The sequence below is a fragment of the Trichechus manatus genome, unplaced genomic scaffold (genome assembly GCF_000243295.1).
Source record: "Trichechus manatus latirostris isolate Lorelei unplaced genomic scaffold, TriManLat1.0 scaffold00015, whole genome shotgun sequence".
NCBI lineage: Eukaryota > Metazoa > Chordata > Mammalia > Sirenia > Trichechidae > Trichechus > Trichechus manatus.
Window position 1 is genome coordinate 24,992,723 of NW_004443951.1, and position 10,820 is coordinate 25,003,542.

At 49.9% G+C, this 10,820-nt stretch overlaps 1 protein-coding gene across 1 annotated transcript in view; it reads left to right on the forward strand.

Annotated features, from left to right (window-relative positions):
• The window catches only part of FNDC5 (fibronectin type III domain containing 5), a 7,497-nt gene extending 2,515 nt beyond the window's left edge, over positions 1-4,982 (forward strand). Inside the window, exons 2-5 of the mRNA XM_012554228.1 lie at positions 1,501-1,612; positions 2,057-2,255; positions 2,509-2,598; positions 4,636-4,982. Of these exons, the coding sequence (XP_012409682.1) occupies positions 2,072-2,255; positions 2,509-2,598; positions 4,636-4,982 (621 nt within the window). The 5' untranslated portion in view covers positions 1,501-1,612; positions 2,057-2,071. The remainder of the gene's footprint in view (positions 1-1,500; positions 1,613-2,056; positions 2,256-2,508; positions 2,599-4,635) is intronic.
• Positions 4,983-10,820: the final 5,838 nt, after the last annotated feature.

A 10,820-nucleotide genomic window follows, 5' to 3' on the forward strand; every position in this document is an offset into this window, starting at 1 on the left:
TCTCCAGGGCCCTTCTCATTATCTCAGTCCTGGGTTTGCTAGGGTCTGTGGTCCCCAAGCCCCTAATCCCATCTCCCTGACCCCAGGCTTTTGCTTCACGTCCACTAGCTCTCTTCTCTGGTCCAGGGAGCAGCTGAGGACATTCCCCTTCCCCCCAACCCTAGGCCTTCCTCCCCTGTCCCCAAAGACCTCTCAAAGCTCCGCAGGCCAACTCTGCAGGACAGAGCTGGAGCAGGCTAGGATCCCAGTGTGCCTGAGCATGTGTGAGGGGACTGGCTCCCCAGGTGGGCACTGGGTGGGTGCCGTCAGTGTCTGGCCTGCCCCGTCGGCCTGGCCCCATCCTCCCCTAGCTCTCCCTGCAACTCGTCTCTGTCCCTCCTGGCTGCTGCCTCGCTCATCTCTTCTCTACCTGTCTCTCCATGGCTCAGCGCTGTCTGTCTCTGTTTCCTTCTGTGTCTGTCTCTGACACTCTACCTGTCTCTTCTGTGGTTCTTTGTTGGCCTCCACCTGTCTGTGTCCCTCTGTCTCTATCATCTGCACATCTGGCTCTGTCTCCCCCAGGCCCCAGGCCCAGCTCCTCGGGCCTTGGGTCCACTCACCCACGGGCTGAGGGGGTGCTGTTCAGGCCTAGGCCTTCCCCTTGCAGCACCTGCTCCTTGGGAGATATAGAGGCTTGTGTGACTCCCCTGCCCCTCTCCTAGGAGGTTCTTCCTTCCTGACCCTCCACCCCACCCCCACAACTCTCCCTCTAACTCCCCTCTCTGCTGATCCTTTTCTTCCCTCTTTCTCCATCCAGAAGGCCCTACCCTGTCCTCTTGACTCCACTGAGGGGCCCCACTAAGAGTGACCCCGTCTTCCCCTTCCTCCTCCTCATCCAGCTCCACCTCTTAGGGCTGGCGGAATCTGGAGAAGAGGCTCATGCAGACCCTTCCCCAAGCTTCATTCTGCCTGGATCACCATGCTCCTGAGGGGCTCCTCAGTTGCTCCTCACTCCCATCCTAGGGCTCACCCCAACCTGGCTCTTCCCTACCTCTGGGTCTTTCTCCTTCCCTCAAGGTCACTCACTGGAGAGTGTAGTTTTGTAGAAAAGAGCGCTGGACTGGGAGTCCTTTTGACTGCTTTTCGTGCAGTTCCTGTACCCCCAATCACTTATGCCTTCCCTATACCTGGCCCCTCACCTCTTACTGCCCTTTCATTAAATCTGGCTGTGGCCCAGGCCCATCAATTATAGCCTTGGACCCATGGTGGGGCCAGCTTGTGGCCAGAGGGGCTTCCACTGGGACACAAGGAGCCTGGGGACTCAGGCTGGGCTCTTCAACCCAAGGAGGAACTGAGTCCCTTACCCATGGCCCTGACCCATGTGAGCCCTTGGTTTCTTCCTTCCCCGATTACATGGCCTTCCCCGGGTTTCCTTTTGTCCTTCCTGCCTCACGAGGCAGTGGGCCTAGGCCTCGCAACAGAGGATGCTCAGGCTCAGGTGCCTCCCCACCCCCTAGAAAGCCCCTCGGCCCCAGTGAATGTCACTGTCAGGCACCTCAAGGCCAACTCGGCGGTGGTGAGCTGGGATGTCCTGGAGGATGAGGTTGTCATCGGATTTGCCATCTCTCAGCAGGTAACTCTCAAAGTCTCTGGGAGGGAAGAACACATCAAGATAGAAATAGAAAGGAAAAAGAAATGAGGAGCAAAAGAGACAGGCAGAAAGTTGCACATAGGGCTCGAAATTGGGGCCCCAGAAGGGAATCAGTAAGGGAGGGTTCAGGAGCTTTCACTCAGAACATGTGAATTAAGAGCACAGTTTTGATCTCAGACAGACAGACCTGAGTTTAGGACCTGGCTCCAGTTCTCAGTAGATGTGTATGCCTTAGACAACTTCGCTAACCTTCGGAGAGTTTCCTTCTGTGTCAAATGGAGAAAATGAGATGACGGGATGCTTAGGATTTTGTGTGTAAAGGATTTAGCATGGTAGCATGAGACTGCTGTGACTGCTGGAGAGGTGGGCAGAGCGGTGGTTGGTTACTGGGCACTGTAAACTGTGGGCCTGGCTTTGCCTTTGCAGAAGAAGGACGTGCGGATGCTGCGCTTCATCCAGGAGGTGAACACCACCACCCGCTCTTGTGCCCTCTGGGACCTGGAGGAGGACACTGAGTACATTGTGCACGTGCAAGCCATCTCCATCCAGGGCCAGAGCCCGGCTAGCGAGCCAGTGCTCTTCAAGACCCCACGTGAGGCAGAGAAGATGACCTCTAAGAACAAAGGTAGGTCCCAGCACTGTTAGGAAAGGAGGAGGTGGGATGAGGGTCGTCAGGGCCAGAGCAGTGGGTGGCTTGAGGAAAGCACTAGGGCTCCCCTGCCCCCAGCCAAGCGGTCATCAACATGTTCTTGTATCTCTGAACATTAGATGTGTGGGCACCTATAGAAACAAGTACTTATTATCTTAAAAGTGCTTGGGCTTGGTCCTGGAGTTGCTGGGGGCAAGGAGCCAAGGACCTAGTGTCTCTGTCCCCACAGATGAGGTGACCATGAAGGAAATGGGGAGGAACCAACAGCTGCGGACGGGTGAGGTGCTCATCATCGTGGTGGTCCTGTTCATGTGGGCGGGTGAGTCTGGGCCTCCAGACCCTTCTTCTTCTTCACTTAGCCTCTGGCAAATGGAGGGCCCCAACCAGGCCTCTTCTCTTACAGAAGCAAAGGGTAAGGTGCTTGTAAATCTCTAAGAGAAGAGATCAGAAGTCTCTTAAGTCCTGCCTGGGACAGCTTTGGGGACCAGACCTGATCCCTTCTCTCACCCGCCCCACACCAAAATAAATAAAATAACATATTGATAGCTGTCTTATAGGATTATATGAGTACTTGTGTTTCCCTCCCCTCAGAAGTGGTCCCAGCTTCTGGGAGTGGATACATGTTTAATCCCTTTACGCTTTGGCCAAGGCCACAGCCTCTCCTTCCTCTTCTGGGTTGCTGTGCCTTGAGGGACCTCAGGCCTGGGCAGCTTAGAGGAAGTCATTGCCTGACCTCAGGCTCAGGACACCCTCCTAAACTACCCAGCTCTAATGAGACGGCCACCATGCAACCTCCCCAAACCCGTCCATTAGAATGGCCCTCCTGCTCTGTGCTCCCACCACACACTGCCTGCCTTTCTCTTTAGCACTTCTTACATAAGTTAGTTAGACTCGTGTCTCTTTCTTTTCCCACTGGCCTGTGAGCTCCCTGAGGATGAAGATCAAGTTTCATTCATCTTTGTACCCAGCAACCAGCATTTACCGAGCACCTGTTTCATTCCAGGCCATAGGGCTACAATCATGACTAAGAAGAGGCCTGTGCTTTCAGGAAGCCAGGCCCATACGTAACTAACAGAGTTACATCATAATTTTGGGTTGACTTCAATGTCATGAGTGCTTTAATAGTATGTATGGGAGCAGAGGAGAGGCAATTAATGTTGGGGCTAGGGGTAGAAATCAGGAAAAACACAGAGAGCAAGTTATGTGGGAATTGAGCTTTGCAGGATGAAGAAGAGTTCACTAGGCAGCCAAAAGAGGAAGAACATTCTGGGCGTGGTGTGTTCAAGAAACTAAACTCAGTCTGGCTCAGTGCAGCTGCAACCTAAGAAAGCAGGTAGAAAGCAGAGGAGTAATGGGAGGTAGGCTGTGAAGTAGACTGGGATCAGGTTTGAGGGACTTGAAAATCGTGCTAAAGCTTTATGAACATGGTGGTTGAGAGGCCAGGCTCTATTGTAGAGGCATTTGAGAAAAAAAATTTCCTTAGGCACATAGGAAAACAGGCACTTGAAAAAGGCAGGAAAAACAAAGGGTTGTACAAGAGAGGAGGTTTGCTTATGGTGCATTATTAGACTTGGCACAGGCTATTTATGTAATCGTAACAATATAAACATCGTGAATTAACCTAAAATTATGATGTAATTCTGTTAGGGTAACGGGAAGGGGAAGTAGGGGGAATTGTTAGAAGTCTTTATCATGGTGGGAAGTCAACAGACAATATCTAAAATAGATAAATGACGGAACAGCAATGTAAGTATTTAGACGTATAAAGGTAAAAAATGGGAGAAACAGAAGAGTTGGAGTTCCCTTAATACTATCTGATTTTCAAAATATATTAGGTATGTATATTAGTAGTCTGATAAAAATAAAAGCTTAGCAGGAGTGCAGGCCCTGGAGGTCACATCCCAGCTCCACCACTGTGTGACCTTGAGTCAATTATGTAAACTCTGCATCAGTGTCCTCGCTTGTAGCTGAGGTGACACTACCAGGTGCCCTCACAGGGTTGTTTGGGATTGAGATAGACTGTCAGTGCATAGCACAGGGCCTGGCGTGTGCTCAGCAAATGTTATTATTGTTTCTATTTTCCCCTGAAGGAAAAAGGGAGCTTTGGTAAAAGAAGGGGAGGGAGGAGACATGATCAGCATGTTGTAGGAGGATCAGCCAGCAGCAGAGAAAGGGTAGCTGATAGGGGACAGGTGGACCCCAGAGCCAGAGTCCAGAGGGAGACTGTCACAGTAGTGTAGGTGAGAGTGCCTGGAGCCTGGTACCTCGCAGGTGCCCAGCTAATGCTGGTGGGAATGACGCTGCCTGAAGAGGACTCGGGCTCTGCCCTCTGACTGCTCCTCCTTGTGCCCCCCAGGTGTCATCGCCCTCTTCTGCCGCCAGTATGACATCATCAAGGACAATGAACCTAACAATAGCAAGGAAAAAACCAAGAGTGCATCAGAAACCAGCACACCAGAGCACCAGGGCGGGGGTCTTCTCCGCAGCAAGGTGAGGGCAGCAAGGGTGGGCGGCCGGTGGCTTGTGCACTGGTCATCCCTGGACTGCAGAAGGGGTCAGCTCAGGGCCTGGCATTGCTGCAGCCGGACAGAGCCAAGCTTGGCCTCTGCTTGTGTGACACAGGGGACAATGCAAATTGATTTTGGATCCTTTCCTTTTGCAGGCTGCCAGAGGTGGTTAAAAAAAAAAAAAGACAGCGAGTAGAGAGGGCAGAACTCTTGGTTGGTGTGGGAAAACAGGGGTAGGGGTCCTGGGCTCAATTCTGTTCCGGCTGTGTTGTGTCACCTTGGGTGGGTGCTTTACCTCTCTGTGCTTTCCTTTCCTCTTCTGTAAAACAGATATGAAAACCTTTTCAGTACTTGATCTGAGCAGCTCAGAAGAAAGACAATAGAGAATGTGAGAGGATCTCATGGTTCTGACGATGATTATTCAACAAGCATCTGGCCCTCTCTACATCTCCTCCTCCTTCCAGCTCCTTGTACCCTCTGGCTTACCGTCCTCTCTTTCTGGCATTTTCCTGAAGCCTCTTATTAGCTCCCATCTCCAGAAGCACCTCAACAATGTCAGTGGCTGAGGATGTGCTCAGAGGCAGATCTGCAAGATGGAGAACCAGCCAGAGGGATGGCTCTGCTGGGGTCCAACTGGGGTGCCAGGGGCCGCGGCCCAGAACCCAGTCTTAGCCATTCAGCTGAGTGAGGCCGAAGGCTGGGTTTGAGAAGGCAGAGAGACAAGACATCCAGGCAGGGCTACTCTTTCCTTCCTCAAGGACAAGAGCTTGGCCCTTAGTCCGCAGCCCTGCTGTTCTCTTCCTTCTTCCATCCTCTCCCTGTTGCCAGTCTTGCAAGAAGTCTATTCAATTAGCCCTGGCCGCTTCTCTCATTTTTTCCCTCTCAGTTTCCAAACAAGCCCTTGGTGAACATCATCCAGGCGTGACTGGCTTTCTGCAGGGAGAAGGATTTCATTTTTCTTCTCTGCTGGTCCCCAGGTCCAGGGGCACAGGAAGAGGGAGGACCGTGGCCTGGGGAGGAGGCACAGCTAGCTGCACAGTTCTCCCTCTTCCCCTGGCCTAGTCTGGTAAAGGAGGCTGAACTAAAAACCCAAATCCTGCAAAAAATAAACAAGCCACAAAACTAAAAGGCCTGGCCCTGTTCTAAAAGAGGCAAAGTTGCACAAGACACAGCTTTTTGCCTCCTTGCTGCTCCTGGCCTGGCTTCCTCTCTGAGAAAATGCACTAAGCTCCTGGGAGATGACAAGCACCTAGACTGACGACTCAAGCTGTATCTTTCAGACCAAGGAACGTCAGGGAAGCCGTGGGGCTGCCTGCCTTGAAAGGTCAGGGCTGCCATCAAGCCTTTTCTGGATCCAGCCATCAAGAACTTGTGATGTACAATTTTTCGAGCGTAAGATATTATCTCTTTTGGAAAACATAATCAGAGGCTCCACTCCAGAGGGCAGAGGGGTCCTCCAAGGACTGAGCTGGCTCCTTGTATCCTCGGTCTTCTTTGGCCCTTACTTAGATTGTAAGATCATCAGGATGGGGTCTTAAGAAGAAGTAGGAAAGAGGAGTGGGAGATACTGGCCCTGTTTCTTTAGGAAACGTCTCTTAGAGTTTCAGCAGTGCTAACATAGACAGCTGAAAAGGTATGTCTACATCCAGCATCCTGGGTCTGTGAAGCCACCAATTCTGGAGCAGAAGCTGCTGGAAGGCAGGCCTGAACCATTCACCATGGACAGGCAGAACAGCCCTGGCTATCACCCTTGGCCTCTGGAGTCTCCACATCTTGCCATCTCATCCAGGGTTCCGTGAAAGCTATCCAGGGTCCTCATGTCCTTCCTTAGAGCCTGAGTAGTGTGAGACAGCAGGTTTCTCTCTCTCCACTGCCCCTTTCTGGTTAAAAAAAAAAAAAAAAATGGTGCTTGAGAAGGGAAGGCAGACTCTTCCCTAGGACTGATAAGTTCCGGCTGCCGCATGCCTGCGTGGGAAGGGATGGACCTCTGCATCTTCCGTTGGTGGACAAGGATGGGGGATGGAGTGTGGGAGGGCTGCACCTAGCACAAGCCTGGCACACAGTAGGCACTCAGAAAATGTTTGTTGAACTGAATGATAAGAGCAGTGGCTGCCAAGCCAGAGAGCTGAAAGCCATCACTGATGACTGCCCCTTCCTTCCAGTCTATAAGAGCTCTTATGGCTGGGTTGGCCACCACTCTGCTCTGCCTGAGTGTGGGAGTGCAGGGAGGGAGGAGAGACAGGGCAGACGGTAGATGTCAGCAATATTAAGGGCTTCCTCATGGGAGGGCATGAGGCTCCACTCCATTGTCTTGTGACTTCCATCCCTGCTGAATGGGGCTGTAAAGCCAAGGCTCCTTAGGGGAGAGGTCCTTACCTCTGATCCAGTTAGAGCAATAACCACTTTTTAAATGTAAAATAAAAAGACAAATGAAAAGGCACATCCTTGTCTTCTGGTAAATGCCCAAATGTTGCCCTCTTTTTCTGGCAGTTGGCAGCAAGTCAGCATGTGTGGAGGAGGGAGTCAGTTCTCTCTCTCCATTTTGGCCTGCAGCTTCTTAAGGACATGCCTGCCAGCCAAGCTGGAGTTGGAAGAGAACTCTCTAGCAGATGGGGTGCACGTGTAGGAGGAGAAAATAGCTGCTCCATCATCCTCTTGCTGAGGACCCCCCCAAACCAAGCTTGGGCTGCCTCACTGCATAGGTATGCAGGCTGGTGCTTCATTTTTAAAATAAAGGGTTTTCCCCTTTGGACGGCGTTGGGTGCTTTCCCTGGCCAAAGGAATGCAGTTGTTTCTCTCCAGGGTGAGGAGGGAAGTGAAGAGGAACTGCAGAAGCTGCTTTCTGCAGCTCAGTATTCAGAGCATGCTGTTCTGGGCTGTTAAAGGAACATCATTACGATCCTAACAGCAGGATGAAAGGTAGAGTAATGATGCCATTAACCAATGAGCAAACGAGTAAATGGAGCACCTCAAACATTCCTGTCCAAAGCTAAAACAGCTTGGAGAGAAAACTCCAGGTGAAGGTGGCCTAGGATATGCTGTTCTGAAAGGGTCTGAGAGCAGAGGGAAAGCAGGTCTTAGAGACTGGGTGGAAAGTGGGAAACTGATTAGTACACAGAACGCTAAGCCAAGCCTCAACGAGGTACTTCCCAGGCCCCTTGTGCCTGTCTAGTGCCAAATGATGGAGAAGCCCCCGAGTCGCATCAAATATAGAAAGCTGTCAGTGGGTTTCAGGAAGCTCTGCTAATGGGCGTTTCCTGCCTTCATCTTACCTGTGCCTAAAGTTGCAGTACATTTTAAACAGTATGAGGGTAGACGAGGGACCAACACTCCTGGCTTAGATAAACTGTTTCCTCCATTGCCTCCCTAAACCCCCCCAAGTTCTACACAATTGAGCTTTTCTTCAATCAACTGCAGTTGCAAAGTAGAAACCTACAGCTAGGACTTGGGATGTGGTCTTTTCCTCACTCTCTCAGATCTGCAGACATCTCTCACAACTAGGGAAGGGCACAGGCAAGTTCCTTTGAGACCACAAGACCAGACTTCCAGACCCCAGCAGGTCTGAGGGAGGAATGCTGGACTGAGAAGCACGAGACCAGCCCTTGTAATCATCTAACAACTCAGGCAAGTTACTTCTTTGAGGGCAGACCTTGGTTTCCTTATCTGCCAAAAACAGAGGGATTAGAACAGAGGATTCCCAGACCCCACCCACTTCCTAGAGTAGCAGCCAGGGGACTTCCTCATGGGAACAAGGGGGATACCCCAGGGTTTGAGGGGACAAAGAGACTGGTGAGGGTTTCTGTGAGACAGGCGTCATTTTCTCCTACTCCTGTCCCCTCAAGCCCTAGCTTTTTAGTATAGGATTCCTTCAGAGTCCACTTTTAAGATCTCTAATTCAACCCTTTGGAGCCCTGGTGGTGCAGTGGTTAAGAGTTCGGCTGCTAACCAAAAGGTCTACAGTTCAAATCCACCAGCAGCTCCTTGGAAGCTGTATGGGGCCATTCTATTCTGTCCTGCAGGGTCGCTATGAGTCGGAATCAATGGCAACAGGTTTGTTTTTGTGTTTAATTCAATCCTTTACAGATATATGTAACATTTCACCACTCCATTCACTTGATGTTTCAGACTTCTACTCTCTCACCCTCTTTAAACCTATTTGACAGTTTTTGGATTCTGCTTATAAGCAGCAGCTTCCAAGAATCTAGTGGGTAGAGGCGAAGGATACTGCTAAACATCTTACAATGCACAGAGCAGTACCCCACCCCACAATAATCATCTGGCTCCAAATGTCGAGAGTACCCAGGTTGAGAAGCTCTGTGGTACAGTAATAATTTGTAGACAGGAACTAAGTGAAAGACGTCAAGAAGAATACTCATCTACTGCTTCAGGCTCGTTGTTGTTGTGTGCCGTCCAGTTGCTTCCAACTCATAGCGACCCTATAGGACACAGTAGAACTGCCCATAGGGTTTCTAAGGAGTGGCTGGTGATTTGAACTGTCGACCTTTTGGTTACAAGCCAAGTTCTTAACCACTGCGCCACCAGGGCTCCTCCTCCAGGCTCATTAGGATGTTCTTATCCTCTTGGTCCCACCCAGTCTGCCCAGGTCACCAGGGCCAGGGGTTCTACAGAGTGGTGGGCGGCGAAGACCTTACTGTGCTGAATAAAGCCATTTTTTCCAAGAGCAATCAGTTTGTATCTCATCTTCAAACACCTGCTGGAGAAGAATGCAGCGATACATTTGGTCAAAGCTTTAGGGGTGCAGGATCCTGCCTGTAGATTTACCTCTTTTTGGCATAAGATGGGGGCACAATTAGATAAATGCCTTATTCATTTAAAAAAAAAAAAAAGGTGCCTTAAAGAACAAATTGTTTCTATAAATGGGAAACCTTCAAATGTTGTTCGAAGCTAAATTGAAGGAGGTCTTTGTATACAAATATTTCCTTAGTGATACAACATTTTAGGACTATCACTTGGGCTTTAAAGGTTGGCCAGAAGACTACATTCCACCCCCTTCTTCATGGGTGCTGGGGAGGGTTAGATACTCTGTGGTATATTCCAGTTGTCATGGGGGAGAACAGGTGGGGTGGATCCCACCACTGAGCAGCTGATACTTCCTGTGACAAGTGGAAATTTTTTTCCTGACAGGTGCTCTGGCATAAAAAGCAAGCACAGCCTGGAATCAGCTTAGGAATTGTTCTGTTTTCTCTCAGAAAACCAGGACAACACTAAGAAAAGCAGGGAGCTCTACTTTTTAGTTTTTAGATGGTTGGGTTTTATTCCTCCTAAAAAAGCTCAAAACTGTCAGAGAATAAGCCCATTCCTCTTAGAGAAGGTCCATTTCTCCTTTCCTCCTCACTTTTCCGTAACATAAAACAAACTGAGGGTAAAGGACGCCAGCACTTCAGAGAATCCAGCCTGGTCTCTGAAACCATTGATGCCTACAGCAGTTAACAGATGGCTGAAAAGGAAAGAAGCAATTACTGGACAAAGGATCATCTACACCTTACAGGAACAAAATGGACACATGTAGGTCAAACTACATCAGACTCAGATAATATCAAATAGCTGAGTACTTAACAAGTCTGAGCCTTTTGCCCAGACTGTAAAATATATTTTCTGAACAAACCTTATAGTACAGCAGGCTAGAGATCCTGTCCAAACATTTTGCTACTTATTTTCTCAGCACGAACTGAGATTTTAAAAGCATTGGCTAACATCGGTGACAAGCTATTACTGCCTTCCCTTGGAGCCCTGGTGGCACAGTGGTAAAGAGCTTGGCTGCTAACCAAAAGGTTGACAGTTCAAATCCACCAGTCACTCCATAGAAATCCAATGGGGCCTTTCTACTCTGTCCTATAGGGTCACTATGAACTGGAATCGACAGCAACAGGTTTGGTTTTTTTTTTTTAATTTTTTTTATCCTTGCTCCTGGGAGTAAGGTCTGAGAAGCCTAGGTTCACATAAGAGATCTAAGGAATGCTTTATCTCCCACATCTACCCACACTTATCCAACCTTTACCCCTGGTTCTAGGAG